This window comes from Typopeltis vanoorti, chromosome 11 (assembly GCF_054136105.1).
Source record: "Typopeltis vanoorti isolate ZY-2024b chromosome 11, IOZ_Tvanoo_1.0, whole genome shotgun sequence".
Lineage (NCBI taxonomy): Eukaryota > Metazoa > Arthropoda > Arachnida > Uropygi > Thelyphonidae > Typopeltis > Typopeltis vanoorti.
The window spans coordinates 125847715-125870274 of record NC_143559.1 but is presented as its reverse complement, the minus strand read 5'-3'; the positions used below and the strand labels follow the sequence as shown (position 1 = coordinate 125870274).

The following is a 22560-nucleotide window of genomic DNA, read 5'->3' as shown; positions in this document are numbered from 1 at the left end:
CTTCATTTTAAGAATGAGTAAATTGGATTGCTTTTTCAATAATTTTATAATACAGTGGAAAATGTAAATGGTCTGATATCTGGAAATCTGAGGGTTCCAGATATTGGGTTTTATTGGAATTGAAAAGCGTATCCCTATAATGCAAGTGCTCGCTGTTATAGTATTGATCAGAATCGCAAATTCTAATGAATACTGTAATATAGTATGCTATTCTGAGCAATAGTATATTTTTACCAAAAAAAAAAAAATAATAATCTTCTCCATTAAATCTTTTCACTATTGAATAACAAATATCTGTAAAAGTATGTTAAAATGTAACAAAACATAAAAAAATTAATGGAAAAAAAAACATAGCATTTTGTTGCTGTTATTGAAAAAGTATATAAAGAAACACAATTTATTTAAATGATACCTAAAAGAAATTATTATAAATTAAAGATGCCAAGAAATTATATTCCTGGTTTCATCCTTTATCCAAGTATAAGCAAACAGTTTGTGTATGAAGTAACTTCATGAATTTAATTTATAGTATAACCAAGTGAAAAAAAAGCTTTCAACATCTATCTCTAATTTAGAGTATGTTACTAATAAGGTGTGAGACCTTTTGACTATTTGTATATAGGAAATATGATTTCTTCATTACTTCTGGGTCTGGCTCTCACTATAAAGGTCGAAATCGGTCTGGTTAGTGGCCCTTCCCATAACATTATATACATGTCCATAAGGATATATGCTTTACATTATGGGATACTAAGGCAATTAATGCGAAGTTATTAGCCTCTATATAAAAGTAGCCCAGTCGTGAAGTTCCTTCACACGCAAACTTTGTTTACTTACACTTGGATAAAGGATGAAACCAGGAATATAATTTCTTGACATCTTTAATTTACAGTATAACCAAATGAAAAACTTTCAACAAAACAAGAAATTACTAATAAAGTTTATTGCAGTGTATCACATTGCATCTTCAGTGTATGAGACTAGCACTTAGTTATAGCAGAAGACTAGAAATGTTAAAGTGTTAGGAGATTTTTTTAAATTACTAGCAAATATATATATGTATATCCCCCCCACACACACACATGATCTGATTTGATCAGCTCTTACCTCTCTGAAAACACTCCTGACTTCATAGGTCCTATATCTTTTTATTGGAAGATATAGTGGATTGCTGAAGTTAGGAACTTTGTCAGTCTTACATTTCTCATTTTTAAATGACTGTACCATTTTAGATTACCTCTTATGACACATTCTTTAATATCAATAATGTCAAGTTCTTTTCTGATATCTTCATTTTTAATATGAGTCTGCGAAGTTTATTCCATCTATTTCCTCCAAGTTTACTCAAAGCTTTAATACCTGTTCTTTAATAAACTTTTTTTATTTTCAACCCATCTCTCATCCATAAATTAAAATTGGATGTGCTGTATTTTGTGCTGCTTGGCATTTTAGCTGATATTGACATTTATCTTGGCGTGAAAATCAGCAGTTAATATTTTCGTGCCATATTTATCACAGCAGTTATTATTATTATTAGCATCAGACTGCCACGGAGTCATTCATTACAGAAGATCCCCCCCCCCTCTCTCTCTCTCACACACACAGATCATGAGTTAAATGCATTAATTGTCTCCACAGTCAGTACACTCTAAGGCACTGCATTCCAATTAACCACCACTCTCCATGCAAAGTACCTACTCTTCACCCTCTTGCTTATGTGGCTTCCCATGATGGCCTTTTGTTTTCTCCCTATCTCCTCTTTCTCTCTACTTTTCCTCCTATCTCTAGACTGCAAATTGGATTCCTTGAACCTATCTTCATACTCAACATTCCAGACACCAAAAACCACATTAGGTGGTCGTCACCAAACATGTCATTCCCAACGTCCTCATGCTTTTCAAATGAGGTGACCAAATCTGTGCACAGTAATCCATATACAGTCTGATCAAAGCTATATGCAATGGAATCATCTTTATGTCAGTGTCCTCTACATTATTGCCATAATTCACTGTATGCTACCCTCACAATTTTAGCAAAATGTCTTTCAGATTTCACGTCCTTATCCACCATCACCTCCTCTAAGACATCACCAATTTTATACTCTGCATCTCATTTTTGCATCCCAAATTTTAAAACCTTACACTTGACAACATTGAACTGGCATCCCCATTCATTCACCCGGTCTATTCAAGCCCTCTTGCAAGGCATTTCTACTCATAGTTTTCAATGTTGCATCATCTGCCAAATTGCATATCACCATTCAAGCCTTTCCCAATATTATTACAAATAAACAGCAGCAGTCCCAAAACAGACCTGTGGGGCACACCACTAGTGACTTTCCTCTTCTGGGATATTGCTTCCCTATGCACAACATGTTGATACCTATCAGATAGCCAATCTTCAAATCCAGCATGCTAATTTACTATCTAACCCTATCTGTTCCAGTTTAATTACCAGGTAGTCATGTTTTAGTTTTCATCTCATTAACACCAATTATGTTCATGTGGCACTTGTCTAGTTGTCCTGCCATTTGATTTCTTTCCCACTGATATCTCTTAAGTTGATGGTGCCTGTCTTGAATTCTGCTAACACTAAGTATGTTGCAGATCAGACTAGTCAACCTGTCTGTTTTTGGTTTAAGCCAATAGAGAATACAATTTGGTTGGCTCAGTCCCAGATTGCCAACCCTTCCTCATTCATTCGATATTCAGTAATAACTTCTATTAGGTCAGAAGGCACTAGTCAGTTCTCTAAATCTAAAGATACCATAGTGTATGCATTTCCCTATGTCCAATTTCATTTGTGTTATAATTTAATTTGATTAAATACTCCTCGAGTTGTAACAGATTTATTCATGAAGATAACATCAGGAGGGGTCACTTAAGGGTTAAAGCTAGATAACTGAGAGGAGACTTCTACGTAACCTTTAAGAAAAACAGAGAACTGACTAGTGCCCTCTGACCTAATAGAAGTTATTACTGAATATCGAATGAATGAGGAAGGGTTGGCAATCTGGGACTGAGCCAACCAAATTGTATTCTCTATTGGCTTAAACCAAAAACAGACAGGTTGACTAGTCTGATCTGCAACATACTTAGTGTTAGCAGAATTCAAGACAGGCACCATCAACTTAAGAGATATCAGTGGGAAAGAAATCAAATGGCAGGAGAACTTGACAAGTGCCACATGAACATAATTGGTGTTAATGAGATGAAAACTAAAACAGGCAAGATCCTGCTAAATAATTATATGATGTAATATTTGGGTAATAGTGATTAGGGAAAGGAAGGAGTAGCAATAGCATTCATTGCCAAACACAAAAATAAACTCAATTGGCTGGCAGTTTTAAGTGGAGTTATGTGGGGAAATTTCAAATTGGGAATGGAACAGTGAAACTTTGTCTATGGCTCCAAAAGATTCCGCCAAGAAAGAAGTGGCAGAATTATTCCTAATATTGGAATCTGCTTTGTATGACAACAATGTAACAGATATATTGCAAGAGGATGATGCATATATAGTGGTGTAGTTAGATTTGGCAAAGACCTTTAGTATATTGCCACACAATAGGGTTGGTCACTAAATTAAAGTACATGGGGTTAGATCAGTGTTTTCAACCTGAGGAGTGCACACAAAACTATTTCTAGGAGGGGTATCATTATTTTTTGTCATTAATATACTAAGTGTTAGAAATGTAAAAGTTAATTTTTAAAATATTTGTGTACTGTCAAAAAAAATTGTAAGACTCTTAGTTTTACTACACAGTCCTGGCGTAAATATACTGTTACAACAGTATATTTATGGCAAGTACTCATAGAATTGCACGAGGCTGGTTCCACTAGTAGTGCTGTGCACAGCCAACATTCATGTGTTAATCAGTAGAGAGGGTTGTCTAGCTGTATGGGTTAATGTGCAATGGGGAGATTATGGAAACTGTGTAGCTGTAATAGCACTTCACAAGGTTAGAATGCAGCCACCTGTTTTGGGAAATTATATTGAAATTTCCCAAGAAATTATTGGGAAATTTCATCCTTTATTCAAGTGTAAGCAAACAAAGTTTGCATGTGAACTTTTTCATATCCCATAATGCAAAATCCATATCCTTAGACGTGTATAATGTTATGCATTATGAGAAGGACCACCTTCTCGTTAGCCTACATATACAAGTAGCCCAGTGGATGTTACTTCACGTGCAAACTTTATTTGCTTACACTTGGTTAAGGATGAAACCAAGAATATAATTTCTTGGTATCTAATTTATTGTTCAACTCATATACTAATATTATTGATCAGGTTTAATTTCAGTAAAATCTGATCAATTCTTCTTCTCTTCCGTCTAAGACGGGTTGAGTCTTCTCTTGAGCAGGATCTTCCAGTCTTCTCTATTCCTTGCTGTTCGAAAAAGTTCCTTATATGTTCTGCATTCTGAGATGTTCTTTATTAATTTCAGCCAGGTAATTCTTGGTCTACTTTTTTCAGTTGGAAAAGTATTGATTAGGACGTTAGGAAGTCTGTCTGCATCCATGCGTACAGTGTGTCCAAACCATCTCAGTTGTTGTTTTCTAATTTTTTCTATTATTGTCTTTTTATACAATAGTTCTTGTGTGACTGTGATGTTTGTTTTCTTTTCTATCCAACTTGTTCTATTTATTTTTCTTAAGCATTTCATTTCAAATGCCAGCAGTTTTTTCTCCTCTCTGGTTTTTAACTGTCCATGCTTCTGCTCCATAGATGATTGTTGGTATAATTATTGCTTCATATAATTTGATTTTGGCTTGTTTACCAGATTTTCTGTAATTTTCCTATGGTGGTCCATCCTATCGCTATTCTGTGTTTGATTATTTTGAGTTCATCTATTGTTTCTGTTAGTTTTGATCCAAGGTGTATGAAGTTGTCTACTTGTTCTATTTGTTCTCCGTTTAGGGTGGCTGAGATGGTAGTTCTGTTCCTCCCTATTTTCATCACTTTTGTCTTTTGTATATTTATTGTCATGTCATATGTTTTACAGCTTTCGTTTAGCTTGTTGATCAACTTTTGTAGTTCATTTGGGGTTCTTGCAAGAAGGATGAGATCATCTACATATTTGATATTATTTATGTTTAAACCGTTGACATTGATTCCAGTCTCATTGTCTTTTGCTTTCTTTACAACTTCTTCTAGATATATGTTGAATAGGCATGGGAATAATGGGCATCCTTGCATTACTCCTTTTTGGATCTCTATGGATTCTGTTGTGAGTGTGTCCTTTTTAATTATTGCATTTGTCTTAGAGTAATATTTTATCAGAAACTGTATTATATATTTGTCTATTGCTTTTTCTAGTAGAATTTTAAGAAGGATTTCTCTGTTGATGTTATCGGAAGCTTGTTTAAAGTCTACAAAACAACAATATAGTTCTTTATGGTCTTCCCAGCTGAGCTCTGCTAGTTGGTGCAATGTGAAAATTTGGTCTATTGTTGAATAGTTTCCTCGGAAACCAGCTTGTTCTATGCCTATCATTTCTTCGTAGGTGTTTTTTAATCTATTTTGTATAATTCTTATGAATATTTTATAGGTGTGAGGGAGTAAATTGATTGGTCTGTAATTTCGGCAGTCTCTTTTGTCTCCTTTCTTGTATATTGGGATGATCTTTCCAGTTCTCCAGTCATCTGGGATCTCTCCTGTTTGTAGTATTTTATTGAATAGGGTTGTTAAATATTCTCTTGATATGCTGCCTCTATGTGACCACAGTTCAGTAGGGATAGTATCAATGCCTAGTGCTTTATTGTTTTTCATCTGTTTTATTGCGTATCTAACTTCTTCTTGTAAAATTTTTGTGTGATCATTATTTTCTTCTATTGTTGGCACTGTAGTTTTGTTTCCTTCGTGGAAGATAGTCTTAAAATGGTTTGACCAGATTTTTCTTATATATTCAATATTCCCGGTTTCAGTCATCTTGTCAAAATTTGATCAATAATATCTAGAAAAACAACAAAAATAAATAAATAAAAATAATTTGCTTTATTTGAGACACAATGCCATTTAATTGGCCCAATTAAATGGCATTTCCTAAAGAGCCGATATAATCGGATCTTTAGGAATGTCCGTAAGGGATGTCACTTTCTTGCATGGTCTTAATCTGAATGTGGTCAAATTGCATTACTTATATAATTTACTTATATATTTGATCTAGTGGGGGTTGTAGCTTTTTGCCTTTTTTTTTTTAATTTAAATTTATAAATCAAAATTGTTTTATACCTAATTGAGGATAATTTTTCTCTTATTCCATTATAAATCTATTTAGCCGAATGTCCAGCATACCACTTTTCTTATTTTGTGATCTATATTTCCATGTTTAATTTGCCCTTCTTCACTAAAAAATTGTCTAAATAGCTGAAATGTTCTGCTTATTCTATAGGTTTTTCATTTCAGAATGCAGCTGATGTTTTCAATGTTCCTATCTATTTTCATAGTTATCCTTTTATTGTTGATTTTTGTAACAAATGTGTTACAGCACTGAAGAGTCCTGAAGACTTGTACAGGATTTATTTAAGCATATAACATCTTTCTACATTTAAGCTGCTTCAATTTTTATTATGAGGTTAAGCTATTTTGCTTCATAATGTAATCCAAGATTTTCTTGAGAAAATAAATAATTTAATAACGGAATTAGATATTTACGTGCCAACATTTTCCTAACTTAACATTATATAGGTATTTGGAAGATGCACACTCAGCACAGAGAGAGAGAGAGAGATCATATTCTAGAGAACAATGACCATCATGTATGAAACTTAAGGGCAAAAAGTTGTGCTCTTCCTAGTGATGTTCTGTAATCAGTGCTGATGGGAAAATAGGGTAGTACATCAAAATGTGTTTAAAATCATACCAGCAATTCTGTTGCAGTTATAGAAACTTAGCTTACCCAGATTGGCTTTTGTTACCATAATTATTATTATGACACCTCCAAGGAGTCGAAAGACTCAGTGAGGGAGGATACCGACTCTACAGCTCTCCATCTCCACCAACTACAGCAAACTGCAACTACCACCACCATCACTAGTATTTTTTGTCTGTAAATTGCATATTTTCTTAAGGCCGATTTGTCTGTATGCGGGATGAAAAACTCTGCTACCCTGGTACAATATCGAGTAACTCGCTTTCAATTGAAAATCTGTATAAAGATTTCCTCTCATCACAACGAGAATTGAACTTATGTATTTTCTAATCGAAGAGTGCAATGTTCTATCATTCTTCCAATTGCATTGTGGAGACAAAAAAAAAAAATTTTGGAATAAGTTGGTTAGTCTTATACCTAAATATACATAATTCTTGTTTGTATATTGTATTTCTCAGGCAGGCAACTGCTGCCATCTCATAGCCCTAAACCCTAACACACATTATTGTGTGAAATAGTTTATTTTTGGTTGATTTTTTGGAGATGTATGGTTGAAATAAACCCTCAGTTTTTGGGAGAAAACCCTACTTATCCAAGCTAAAGATCAACTAACTTGGGAACTAGTTAAAGAAAGGCATAGAAAAAAGTTCTAATCAGGAGCTAAAATCAAACTTATAGGTCTTTCTTTGGGCAGCCTAACACTATGTAAACACCATCACAAAATAACAAAGGCACTGTGTGTGTGTGTGTGTGTGTGTGTGTGTGTGTGTGTGTGTTTAGGGTCAATAAATTATGCAAAATTCCACTTGTGATGAAAAAAAAAAAATACTCGCCCAAGAGTTTCCCCTCCCCACAAACACACATTTTTTAATAATATGTTTCAAAACATCAAATAGGAATTCCATAAAGTGATGAGTTTGTTTGGAGAACATTTCCTTTAAGAACATTCCAATAAGATGTCAATAAATAATAAGAATGGAAAGAATGGTAAAAACACCATTGATTTGTTATAAAATTTGTTAGATTAATTTTTGCTAGAATTAAAGTTATAAAAAGACTGTTTATAAAGTTTTTTATTAAATAAAAAAAATTGTTTAGTCCATTGCACAGCTGGTTGCCAATTGGCAAAATCTATTCGCCACAGATGAGTGTGCAGGCAGCATATTTGTCAAGCTCTGTGTGTGTGTTACACGCAGTTACAGCAGCCTTATGACTGTCTTGTTGAAAGAGACAATGGTCAATTCTGTAGAAATGCCACAAAGTAGGAAGTATTGCATTGTCCAGAATATTCAAATACTTCTCGGAGCTGTGTTCATGGCCAGGAAAAAAATAGGACCATACTATCACACAACCACCACCTCCAAATTTCATAGTTGGGGTTATGCATTCTGGTAAAAAACATTCACTACACCCACTGCCATTCTTCTGCTCAGTAGAAGGTGTAACATGATTTGTCGTTCCATAACACATCTTTCCAAGCTTTCACATCCCACTGCACGTGCTCTTTGCACCACTGAACACAATGCTACATGTTGGTTTGGGTAATGTGGGGCTTACATATTTGCTGTCCTACCCATGGAAAACCATGTTGTGAACCTCAGTTCTGAATGTTTCTTTGCAGATTCGTTTGCAGTTGATGCCTGGAACTCTGCATTCAATGTATCGGTCAATGAATGGTGGTTTTTACATATTATCCTTCGTAGCACCCTATGGTCACAAATTCAGTGAGTGTGGTGAGTTGTCCACTGTGGGTAGTACTTGCAATTGACTTTCTGCACTTCCATCCCAGTATGGTATTACTGATTGTTGACCTGGGATGGCCCAATTTGTCGAACAGATACAGCATGGTTTCCTATTACAATGCCTCTTTCAAACTCAATCAGTTCCCTTATTTCACCTGGATATGCTTCTACTGATTTGGGAGCATCCTATTTCTTCAATTTATTTTATACAAGCATGTGACTCATTACATGGCAAATACACCTTGCCCATGGGGGGAGGACTGTTGACTTCTTTCCAAGCAGGTGTCTGTATGTTTTGTACTTCAAGATTAACAAAGAGGTCTCAATACACAGATTCCAAGAATACCTTGCATTTCCAAGATGCAGCCCTTTGTAGGTGAAGTGTGAACAACCTGCACTGCAGATAGAAAGTCAAATGTCAAGGAAAAAAGCTTAAATTTCTTGATTGGCAAAAGAAACACTATAGGATGAAAAAACCCTACAGCATGTTTCCAAAATGACCTCCACTGCTAGCCACAGCCATTTAGACATCTCCCCATTAACAGCCTCACATGCTTGAAAGTTCCTGCCCGGTGCTTGATAACTATATCAAACGAACTGCAAAAAGCAGATGAGAAAAATCACTGGTTCTACATGCAGTAAAAACTACTGACAAAATACCAATTGACAATGATGATTATTTGATAAAAGTGCTTGAACCTACTGGAAGTGGTATAGATAAAGCTCATTTACAAACAACCTCCCCCATATAACTGCTTGTGATACACTCATTGCAATCTTCTGTGTGCTAGGACATGGATTCCATGCCACTAAATGTTTTCTTCAGTTTCTGGTATCTTTATGGTTCTTCATTTATCGACCTCCTTTATTTTGTGGTGCAGAAACTGCCAATAAAGTGCATATCAGTTAATTCAGTAAAACATTAACTCACTCACTGAAACAAAAATTCAGCTGCTACTTACTCAGGGCAAACCTATTAGACTAAATGCAACTCCTGGCACATCTTACATGTGATTTCTCATTTGCAATCATTCGTCAAGTTGCATCTGTCTGCTCTGTTTTGCATGTAGTCAGTCAGCACTTGTTCTTCAAGGTTTCTGGAACCATGTTTATTGAGATCCATTAGTTCTGAGGTATAGACTATGCCTTTTAAAGTTTTTCTTTAAAATATTTTCTTACCAAAGTGCATAACCACACTTTGAACTGGCAAACATTATCTTTTGTCCCTGCTGTCTGTGTATTTAAATCATATTGCAGGAACTTGGCATCATTTAACCTTCATCTCTCACTATAATAAAATGATAGTAAAAAGAGATGATTTGAATTTGGCAAATAGTTCCATTTCAATTTTTATTAAGTTTACAAAGTCTTAGTAAAATCTTGGATGAAAACTGTTGATAGGAAATAGATAAGTAATGAAATCTGAATTATTGACTATTAATAGTATCCTGTAAATACCATGAAGGTTTCTTTCTGTATGAATGGTTTCAGAGAAGTCATCAAATTCCCATATTTATACTTGTAATGTTGGTAAGGTCTGGCTCTCTTAAGTTGTCCAATTTTAAAAATTTAAGTAGAAAAACTTAAATCATAACTCAAGATATACTTATATAAATTGTGTTTTCAATGTCATATGCTCACAGTCAATGCAGATGAAAACATATATGCTTGCATGGGGAATAATAACAGAGTAGTGCCAGTTTAATGTGAAGAGAATTGTGGATTCATTAACATATATTCAGTTGAAACTTGTAGATAAAATATAGTCATGACAATGAAGTTATTCTCTCCATGGTATGATATTCTCAAGTGGTTATTATGTTTTCATAAAAGAAATCAAAACATATTTCACATATAAATTCAAAGAAAAATTTTAAAGGTTATCCATAGACCATAAGCTTCATCACAACAATCAGTAACAGTAATAATGATAAGTAAAATAAACATGTTTAAGTAGCTATTCATTGAATGTGATATGATATTATTCACCTCAATGATGAAATTTTTAAGTTGTACAAGTTTGAATGTGTGCTACTACAAAAAATAATATGAATTGAGAATTTCCAAAACTGAACTTTGTAAAAAAACAAGTTTCAATCTTTCAATCTCTTTGCTTCCCAAAACATCTTTGAAATTTATTACAGATATCAAATCCAAACTTAACTAAATTTTGGAAAAATTATTGCTGAATAGAAAGCCTTTTTTTTTTTTTTTTGTTCATTAATGATTAAATTTGCAGTATAATTTCAAAATTGTTTGTAATTATTGCTAAATAATTACAGACAAAGGAAATAAAAATTTTGAAAAATACCATAAACTTGTGGCTTCATTAATTTCCAGCTACTAGGAAACCCAGAGCTCAACAAGTTACTTATTTTTCCAATATGGACTGCAGAGAAAACTACAGTAACTGGAGATACTTGCAATATGAATGCAAATATAAAAATGTGTTTAAGGTGGGTATGATGTATATTATAGTATGTGGCAAGAACTTCCTATGATGAGACTTGTCAATCCATGGAGGTCTGATAATAGAAATGAGTTAGGGAGAAAAAAAACTACAGATAACACAATTTAAAATTCTGTTCTTTTCTTCTTTTATTTTCTTCATCATGAATTATGAGGAATTAGTCTAATCAAGATAGGACAATCTGGTACAGTCACCATTCTCATTTTTGGTGAAACATCATGTGTGTTTGCTAATTCTAACTTGAAGTCTTGGACTAACTGTAAAATAATAAGAAATAAACAACAATCAGTATCACATGGAAGTAATACTAAATATTATTGTATAAAAGATTCAAGAAACTGACTATAAACTAGTAGATTTAAAAAATATGATCTGGCCATCTGTGTAGGGATTATAAAGCAAAACTCCACTAGCTAAGTAGAGTTTTGCCTTATGGAAATAAAAAAATGTGTTTTGAAAAATAAAAATGTCTGGATGGTAAAACTACACTCTCTAAGTGGAGTTTTGCCATCTAGCTGGCAGCACATTCTAGATAAAATTTAGTTATTCACATTTGATGTCATTTTTGATGAGTTTTGGGAGTGAAGCCTTCTGCTAGAAGAGGTGGTAGGATTGCAGATGTCCTCCACAAAAAGTTAGTAGGACAATTACAAACACCCATGTCCCTGGCGGGATTCAAACCCACAGCCTCTTTGCTGGAGAGAGAGAGAGGATGCACTAACCACTTGGCCAACCAGGTTGGCTTAGATAAAATTCACCTATAAAAGTTTTGAAAGGTGGGAATGAAAATATATGGAACTAGATTCTGCATCTCTTAGTTAGTTTTGTTTTATTATAGGTGCTTACAGTAGTGGATAAGTAGACATAAATATTTATTTTATGCAGTATATATTTTAATAGTATTTTTGTTTTTATCATTATTATAAATTTACTTTATTGCAGATGTAAATTTATAACAGAATTGCTTTATATGTTTCCTTTGATATTAATTACATCATAATATTCACTGAAATAAAATATAATAAAAAATAGACAAGAAACACGTTTAAGAAATCCTAATGATTTCAAACTTATAGACTAGTTTGTATTTCTTCTATAGTCAAGATTCTTATCTAGTAATCTGGTTTCCTTTTACAAAAAAGTAAAGAGAGCCGTTGATGAGGGGAATGTAATTTTTCTTAATTTTGTAAAAAAACATGCCCACAAAAGTCATTTTAAATATGAATGTTTCATTCAAAGAAAGCTTTGAATCCTGGCAAGGATGTGATGCAGAGAGGGTATGCAATTAATGGGGAAATTTTGAGGGAAGTAAAGGAAATGAGAGATCTAAGAGTGGTAGTGGACAGGGACTTGAAGTTTAGATGTAGGGGGGGGGTACATTGCTAAAATTGTGAAGACATAACAGATAATAGCAATGATGAGGAAAACTTTAACATGTAGAACAAGGAGGTTATGGTTCCCTTGTATAACTTTGATCAGGCTGCATACGGACTACTATTTTCAGATTTGGTCACCTGATTTTCATGGGGGATGAGGATATCTTAAGAGTCCAGAGAAGATTCACCAAGTCCGTGTTGGGGCTTTGGAATCTGGGATAAGAAGACAAATTGAGGGAAATCCACTTTGCAGAGCCCTATGAATAGAAAAAAGCAAGAGGGATATGACTGAAACATAAATCATTAGTTGTGAGGGGCTTTTACCCGATAGATGTGTAGAAGATTTTTCATAGAGTAGAAGAAGACAAGATGCCATCCCTGAAAGTAGCGTAAGGATGGTGTGAGCCTGAGAATGAGAAGCAGATTCTTTGCATGGTGAGTTGAATAGCAGCCACCCAAGTATAGACTTCTGCAACACACAACTGATTTCCTGCCTTCTCTTTGATTCAACTTCACCATACACTACCCTCTGATGTCTAGCCATCAGCCATCCTTTAATTCATGTTACCAACTTTGCATCCATTTCTATTTTTCTTCAACTTAATGTAATATGGTTTCATGTGGCATCCTGTCAAATGAATTTTTCAAAATCCAGCAGTAACACAGTACAGCCATTTTCCTTACCGATCACAGCTGTCACTTTTATTGCAGAAAATGGGTAAATTACTGAGACAAGACCACTCACAAAACCATGCTCTCCTTTGTAGAGTTGCATATTCCTCTTCATCCATTCCAGAATTCTGCGCTGACTTGGTTGGCCAAGTAGTTAGCGTATCTGCTTTCCAATCCAGGCTGTGGGTTCGAATCCTGTCATGGGCATGGATGTTTGGGAATTTTATTGCCCAGTGAGACCACCACCCTGTTTATTGGAGGACTGAAGTGGTTTTGGTCTCTAGAGCGAGTGAAATTTTTAGTCTATATAAAATTCAGTAATACAAAAAGCTGTAAAAATTAATTTAAAAAAAGTAGAAGAAATTCTCAGTCTCACTCCTCTGTGGTACTGAATAGGTTTATATCTCAGTCACGGAGATTCAGAACTCTACCAGCACTTAGACTTAAATCAGTCTATTTGTGACATTGCTATTTCTGTTGCACATTTCTATAACAAATAGGCTGATTATCTTGTAATTACATGGCAATATTTACATTGAGATTACATAATGTCCTAAACATCTCCAGTTCATTTACTTCTAGTACCATCTTAATTCCTGTCACAGACATTGCAATTTCTCCATCTGGATGATGCACACTCACTTTATGAGTATGTATCATCAATGTGCATCTGAGTTATTGCTCCATAGTTATTCTTCTCCTTCCTTGCCATGTAGCAACGAACTCCCTGGGATTACCCATAGTTTGTGGAATTTCTGAGAGATAAGTATCTTAGCAGCACATGATTGAAGCAACAAGACGCTTTCATGTTTCGGATTTGGTGATAACTTCACAAGATGTAGTTGTTAATGAGGTGTTGACACTGCCGCCAGTTGGTGAGAGCAGTAGTGCACTCAGGATTTAATCTTGGGGGGGCCCCCCCGAGTTGAGTAGACAATTTGAGAATACACACTATGCATCGCATACGACCTATGACTGAGCATCTGCAATGATTGCTAATTCATAAGTAGTATAGAAATAGAAGACACGACACAACATAAATAAAAATATAAATTTTAATTAGGAAAAGATTTTTGGAAAATTTTCTAGTGGTTTTTCCTTTTTCTTTGGGGAGGCAGGGCCCCTTTCCCCCTCTGGATACATCACTGGGTGAGAGTGATCATGAGGTACTTGTTTGGGAAGTGATAAAACAAAAAAAAGGCCACTGCCAAAAATGGATATGTGTGGAAGTATAAAGCAAGTGATTATAGGAAGCTCTGTAGCCAGTTAGCATCAGTATGTTGGGTAGATGAGCTGAGCGGAAAAGATCAACAATGCATGGAAACTCATAAGGCAGTATCTGACAAAAGCCATGTATGACTGCATATGGAGGGTTAAGCGAGGAGTGAGAGTTGAAATGGATGAACAGTGAAATCAAGCAAGCTGTGCTGGAAAAAAGAAAATGTTATGGAGGAGGTACAAGACAGTTAGTGGTGACCAGATCCATGAAGAGTATAAGGTGCAGGCTAGAAAGGTGATGAGCATGGTAAAGAAAGAAAAGGTGCAGTATGAGAGGTGATTGGCTGGTCAGGCCAAGGTTAACTGAAGGGAATTTTTCCATTACATGGCGAGCAAGAGGAAGAATAATTATGGCAGACTAACATTGTTGGATAGTCATGGCAGCAGCCTAACAGCTGCAAAGGATATAGTGGAATTATTGAATGAGCACTTTATCAGTGTATATCGTACTGGTATAATATATAGAAGAGAGGAAAGTATTAGGAGAATTGGATGTATCAGATGTTGGTTGGGTTAGATGTGAATAAGATTGTGGGAATGGACCACATAAGCTTAAGGAATGTGCACCACAGTTGGTTATGTCCTTGACCTGGTTATTTAATGAAATTCTTGCAGTGGGTAGGGTTTATAAGGAGTGGAAAGAGGGCAAAATAGTACCACTCTAAAAGCATGGTTCTAAGACAGAAGTCTCCAACTATAGGCCAGTCTGTATAACTGCAGTTGTGGTCAAGGTGTTGAAGAGATTGGTAAGGAGTAGAATACAGAATTGGGTTGATGGACATGGCATTCTTTATGAAGGTCAGCATGGATTTGTAAAAGGTAGGTCCTGTTTCAGTAATTTACTTGCATTTTATGATAAGGTGACAAGTGTGTTAAATAAGGGAGAATCATATACAGTGATATTCTTAGACCTTGCAAAAGCGTTTGATAGATTACCACATTTGATAGATTGCAGCTTGTATACAGTTGGTGTACAAGCTGCAGAGGATGGGAATAGAGAGTATATTGGTTAGATGGACCAGAGATTAGTTCTCTGAACGATACCAGCAGGTTGTGTATGATGGAGCAGTGTCTGTTTAACGTGTTTGTAAATGACATATCATGTGGACTGACTGGGGATCTTCAGTTATTTGCTGATGATGCAAAATTGGGAAGAATTATAAGTAGCACTGCTGATACTGAAGCCCTTCAGGAAGATTTGAATAGACTTTTTACTTGGATAAAAAAGTGGGGGTTGTAGTATTAATATCAATAAGTGCAAGATGTTGCATTTTGGAGTGGAGAAATATAAAGTTCTGTACTATATCAGTGGTGCCATACTGCAGGGAGTGGATGAGATTAGAGATTTGGGAGTGATGATTGATAGTAGACTGAAGTTTAGAGGGCATATTGCTAGGGTTGCAAAAGTTGCACATCATAGTGCTGCTATGATAAGAAGTAGTACTCTAACATGCAAGGATAAGGAAGTGGTTGTGCCACTGTATAAGGCATTGGTTGGACCACACTTGGACTATTGTGCTCAGATCTGGTCATCTGGTTTTCAATGTGATGTGGAGACATTGGAGGGGGTCCAGAGGCGAGTAGTAAGGACAATATCAGGACTTTGGAATTGTGGCTATGGAGAGAGAGAGAGAGAGAGAGATTGAAGAGATGTGGATTGCAGAGTTTGGTGGATAGGAGGAGGAAGATAGGTGATATGATAGAGACATTTAAGTTAGTGAGAAGATTTTATCAGATTAATCCAGAGGGGATTATAAAAAGAGTAGAAAGTGAGAGGGGAAGAATCAGAGGTCATTCCTGGAAGTTATGTAACAGTGTGGTGAAGAAGGCTGAGAGGAATAGATTTTTTACATGGCGTATTGTCAGTGAATGGGAAGCATTACCAGAATGTGTTGTTAATGCAAGGAGTGTTAAGGATTTTAAGATTCTGTATGATAAATATGTTGTCAGTTGAATGAACCTCCCACGATGGGTTGTCGACTTCATGGAGGGCGTAATAATAATAACTCTCTCACAATTTGATCTTGCTGCCCTTGTCACATAGCCATGAGATGAAATGAAATATTGGCCCATGTATTATAAGAATGTATAAAATGAAAATTGTTGGGAGGGGAGGCCACATGGAAAACCACAGAAAAGATGGACAAGTCAGATAAGAGAAGATTTAGAAAAAAGAAACTTGAGCTGTAACAATGTTTGTCAAGAAAGTATATGTGAGGATGAAGGGAGATGAAAAGCTTTGATCCACCTGACCCTACAGTTTTTGTTGCAGCAGCTGTTGCTAATCAGATCTGATTACAAAAATGTGCAAGGGAATTGACAGCAATATCTCTAACCAGGCTGTTTAATTTAAGTCTCAGCTTTGGTAACGTCCCAAGGAAATAGAAAGAGGATAAAACTGTTCTGTTGTATAAAGGAGGCTCCAAGACAGAAGTAACAAATTTTAGCCGGATCAGCAGATCAGTATATATTTCATAGGTGATAGTTTAGGTAATGGAAAAGTTGGTCAAAGACAGAATTCAGGAATGAATGGATGGATGATTCTTTTTTCGGGGGGGCATGCTTTTGTTATGGGTAGGTCTTGCCTTAGTGATTTACCCACTTTTTATAATAAAGTGATCATCATCATCATGCATATCAAGGATTTAGGCATAGCATGGTCTGTTCCAGCCTTAGAAGTCATCGTTGAATCTTTTAAGAGGATGTCCTGGTTTTCTTTTTCCTAATGGCTTGTACTTTAAGGCTTGTTTAGGTAATCTTTCTATTTTCATTCTTTGAATGTGTTCCATCCATTTATGTTTATATTTTTAAATTTTTTCTATTACTGATTCTTGGTTTAATTCTTTCATGATTTCTTCGTTTCTTTTGTGATCAAATAGAGTATACTTTGCCGTTTTTTCTCATAAACTTCATTTCTGCTATTATTAATCTTCATTTGTCTTTTTGTTTTATTGTCCAGATTTCACTTCCATACAATAAGACTGGTAGGGTTAATGTATTGTATACTTTTAGTCTGGTTTGTTTTTGAACTAGGTTTGGTTTAAATATAGTTAATTACACCTGCTATTTTTAAATATTTTGCAATTTTTAGGTTTCTATCTTTTTCATTTTCATGTGATCATACATCCTAGGTAGTTAAATGAATTTACCTGTTCTAAGATCTTGTTGATCAAAGGCCATAGTTTTTGATTTTTCTGTTGATATTATCATACCATAATCTTTGGCTATCTCATTTAGATCTAAAATAGCTTTCTGTAAGTTATCTTAGAAAATAAAATGTAATTATTTGGTCGTCAGCAAAAAGGAGGGTGTTTAAGTTCACAGTAGGAGAAAGTTTAATACCTTGATGGAAATTTTTATTCCATTTTATTGTTATTTCATTTAGGTAAATAAATAAAGAGAGTTGCTGAGAGGGAGCATCCCTGTCGGACCCCTTGGTTTATCTCTCTCATTTATCTCTCTCGCTCATGATTTAATCTTATTTGTATTTGATTATTTTCATATATACTTATGATAGCTTTTAGGATATTATTTGGTATTTGTCTTTCTTTTAATATGTTAAATAAAATGCTTCTTTTAACTGTCGAAGTCAATAAATGCAATATGTGTTTCTAAATTGTGTTCTCTTCTTTTCTCTATTATTAATTTTAGGCAAAAGGTCCTTTTCTAAATACATTCTGTACTTCTAAAATAAAGTTTTCGAAATATTTCATTAGTTTGCTATTTAATATTCTGCTATATATTTTGTAACAGGAATTTAGTATACTTATGCCTCTATAGTTTTTAGGGTCATCTCTATTACTTTTTTTAAAAATAGGAATCACAATTGCTTTTTTCTATTCTATTGGGGGATTACCAGTTGTATAAATTTTATTTTAAAATAATAGTAGTCTTTCTTCTAATCTTGTTCCTGCATATTTATATAGTTCTAGCTTATCTTCTCCAGGTGATTTTCCGTTTCTTGTTTCTTTCAGGCTGATTTCTAATTCTTTAGTTTTTTCATTTTCATTAAATGCTTGCCAGTTGTCTTTTTTAAAATATTTATCTGTCCACAATTCTGTGTAGAAATTTAGAAATTCTTCTAATTTCAATTCAGTGTTTAATTTTGTTGTCTTTAATATCTGCATTTAGGTGTTTCAAAATCTTTATATACATTGGGTCTTATTTTATATAAATCATGTTCTAAATTAGAAACAAATTTGTTCCATGATTCTCTATGTCTTTAATAAAGTCTTATAATAAATTATAAGATAATTAATATCTTATAATAAAGTGATATTTGAGTTATATAAAGAAAATGGCTACATGACTGCTGGACTTTGAAAGAGCATTTGACAAGGTACTGCATAGAACTCTTACTTAAATTGAGCAAATGGATAAGAGAGTAGCTGATGAACAGACATCAAAGAGTGGTAGTAATATATTTAGAGGAGTAGTTGAATCCAGGAGAGATTAGTGATTGGCAATGTGTCACAAGGCTCTGTACTATGACTGCTACTATTTACTTTGCACATTACTGATATAGGAAATGATTTGAGGGGATTAAATCATTACTTATACAACTGTTTTAATAATAAATGTGATGTAGAAATTCTGCAGGGTGATTTAAACAGACTGACATTATTGGCTGCAAGTTTAATATGGCAAAGTGTAAGGATATACATTTTGAGATGAAAAGATTAAGAGCTGTGAATTGCACTGAGGAAACTGATGAAACTAAGGATATGGGAGCCATGGTGGAGAGTTGAAATTCAGAGGACATATTGCAAAAAAGTTGCCAAAATAGCCAATGAGCTATTTTGGCAACTTTTTTGCAGAAATAAGGAGGTTATTATTTCTCTCTCTATAAGGCATTGATACAGCCACATCTGAACTGTCCACAGAGTTGATTGTCTGGCTTCCTTGCAAATAAACAAGTGGTGGAGGAGATCTAGAGCCAGGTAACCAAGATGATGACAGGTGTATGGAATGTTCTCTATTAGGAGAGACCAAAGAGATTTATGGGATACAAAAACTGGAGATGGGAAACATGAGTCACCAAAGAGGTTTTATAGGATTACTGTAGAAGAAATTTTTCAATATAGAATGTAGATACGCATATCTACATTCTGTGAAAAATTTCTTCCACATTAACCTAACGACCTCCTTATCGACTTATATGTCTCAATCATATTCCCTCTCTTCCTCCTATTCATGAGGCTCTGCAAATTATATTCCCTTAATCTGTCTTTATACTTCATGATCCAAAGACCAGATACCACCATAGTCAATCTTATCTCAGTCTTCTCTGGACTTTATAATATATCTTCTTCCTATGAAAACTAGGTGACAAACTATGCTTACAGTAATCCATATGAGGCCCAATCAATGCTTATGCATCATTGCCATAATCCAATGCGATGATTTCACAACTTGTGCAATATAACTCCTCAGCTTCATATCCCAGTCCACCACCATCACTCCCAGATCTTCATTTCCTTTACCTTCTTCAAACTTCCCCACCTAGTAGCATGTACATGACATTTCATACTTGCCTACAACATTTCAGTACCTTATACTCTGTAACACTGAACTGGCACTTCTACTTACTTTCTTACTCATACAGTCTATTTCATAGGTGCCAAACTTGCGGCCCTCAGGCCGCAACTTTGACACCCCTGAAATAGACTGTATTGCAGCCCATGACACCTCAAGGAAAGATACAAAAAAAGTATGGTTGCATTTTTTTAATAAAACAGAAATATCGATTTAAGCATTCGATTTATTCGTTTTCATACGACATTTATAGTTACAATATGATGCAATGACCTGCTACAATATAATTGCAATAATAAAAATTTATATCGCAATTTCAAAAATGTATCTAGACATTCCAAAACTGCAATCTTTCCACTGCATTATTCATCAGCAGGTCCTGTGATCCAAAGCATTGGAAATGACAGGCGTACTCAAGCCTGTGACAAATACTGTGAACTTCATCCGATCCAGAGACCTCAATCGCTGACAGATTGCACAATTTTTAATGATTTAGAGAGTGAATTTGAAGGACTATCTTATTACATCGATTCATTGGTTATCTTGCCATAAAGTTCTAAAAAAGCTTTTTTTTTTAATTATTTATTTACTTTTAGAGGAGATAAAATTGTTCCTAGAAATGAAAAATCATGATGTTGCATATCTTAACAATCAGACATGGGTACAAGATCTAGCATTCTGATATTACAGGACATTTGAATGATTTAAATATCAAACTTCAGGGAAAAGATCAGTTAATAACACACATGTATGATGCATGTAGAATGATAAAATGCACACATGTAGAAGATGAAATAGAATATAAAAGAATAAGAGCCATAGCTAAAAGAGAAGTCAGAAAAAGACATAGAGAATCATGGAATGATTCTCTATGTTAGAAACAGAAATTCTGTTCTATTTCTAAGAAATAGAAATTCATGTTCTATATTAGAAATTCGTTACTAATTTAGAACATGATTTATATAAAATAAGACCCGATGTATATAAATATTTTGAAACACCTAAATGCAGATACTAAAGAAAACATAAAATTAAACACCGAATTGAAATTAGAAGAATTTCTACACAGAATTGTGGACAGATAAATATTTTAAAAAAGACAACTGGCAAACACTTAATGAAAATGAAAAGGAAATAACTAAAGAAGAATTAGAAATCAGCCTGAAAGAAACAAGAAACAAAAAATCACCTGGAGAAGATAAGCTAGGTTCAGCTTATCTTCTCCAGATAATCTTGTTCCTACATATATAAATATGCAGGAACAAGATTAGGAGAAAGACTCCTATTATTTTTAAATAAAATTTATGCAACTGGTAACCCCCCCAATAGAATGGAAAAAAGCAATTGTGATTCCTATCTTTAAAGAAAAAAAGGTAATAGAGATGACCGTAAAAACTATAGATGTATAAGCATACTAAATTCCTCTTACAAAATATATAGCAGAATTTTAAATAGCAAACTAATGAAATATTTCGAAAACTTTATTTTAGAAGTACAGAATGGGTTTAGAAAAGGACGATCATGTATAGACCCAGCCTTTTGCCTAAAATTGATAATAGGGAAAAGAAGAGAATACAATTTAGAAACACGTATTGCATTTATTGACTTTGAAAAAGCCTTTGACAAAGTTAAAAGAAGCATTTTATTTAACATATTAAAAGAAAGACAAATACCAAATAATATCCTAAAAGCTATCATAAGTATATATGAAAATAATCAAATACAAATAAGATTAAATCATGAGCTATCATATACGAGAGAGATAAACCAAGGAGTCCAACAGGTATGTCCCCTTCAGCAACTCTTTTTAATATTTACCTAAATGAAATAATAAAATGGAATAAAAATTTCCATCAAGGTATTCAACTTTCTCCTACTTTGAACTTAAACACTCTCCTTTTTGCTGACGACCAAATAATAATTACAAATTCTGAAGATAACTTATAGAAAGCTATTTTAGATCTAAATGAGATAGCCAAAGATTATGGTATGATAATATCAACAGAAAAATCAAAAACTATGGCCTTTGATCAACAAGATCTTAGAACAGGTGAATTCACTTAACTACCTAGGATGTATGATCACATATGAAAATGAAAAAGATAGAAACCTAAAAATTGCAAAATATTTAAAAATAACAGGTGTAATTAACTATATTTAAACCAAACCTAGTTCAAAAACAAACCAGACTAAAAGTATACAATACATTAACCCTACCAGTCTTATTGTATGAAAGTGAAATCTGGACAATAAAACAAAAAGACCAACAAATATTAACAACAGCAGAAATGAAGTTTATGAGTAAAACTGCAAAGTATACTCTATTTGATTACAAAAGAAACGAAGAAATTATGAAAGAATTAAACCAAGAATCAGTAATAGAAAAAAATTAAAAAATATAAACATAAATGGATGGAACACATTCAATGAATGAAATTAGAAAGATTACCAAAACAATCCCAAAAAAAATAGATTTATTTTATTTCAACACAAACACAAAAAAAATTCAAACTAATAGGAGGCTCTGTAAATTTTTGTGATGGTTATTAATGAGACTTTATACTATTTTATACTGTATAAATATTTGATTTCTTCAAAAAATATTTTAATTAC

General features: G+C 34.0%; 1 protein-coding gene across 1 annotated transcript in view; it reads right to left on the bottom strand.

The window, feature by feature from the left end:
* Nucleotides 1-11226: 11226 nt before the first annotated feature.
* The window catches only part of sad (Cytochrome P450 family protein sad), a 170737-nt gene continuing 159403 nt past the window's right edge, over nt 11227-22560 (bottom strand). Inside the window, exon 8 of the mRNA XM_090399952.1 lies at nt 11227-11343. Coding sequence (XP_090256078.1) covers nt 11227-11343 — 117 coding nt within the window. The remainder of the gene's footprint in view (nt 11344-22560) is intronic.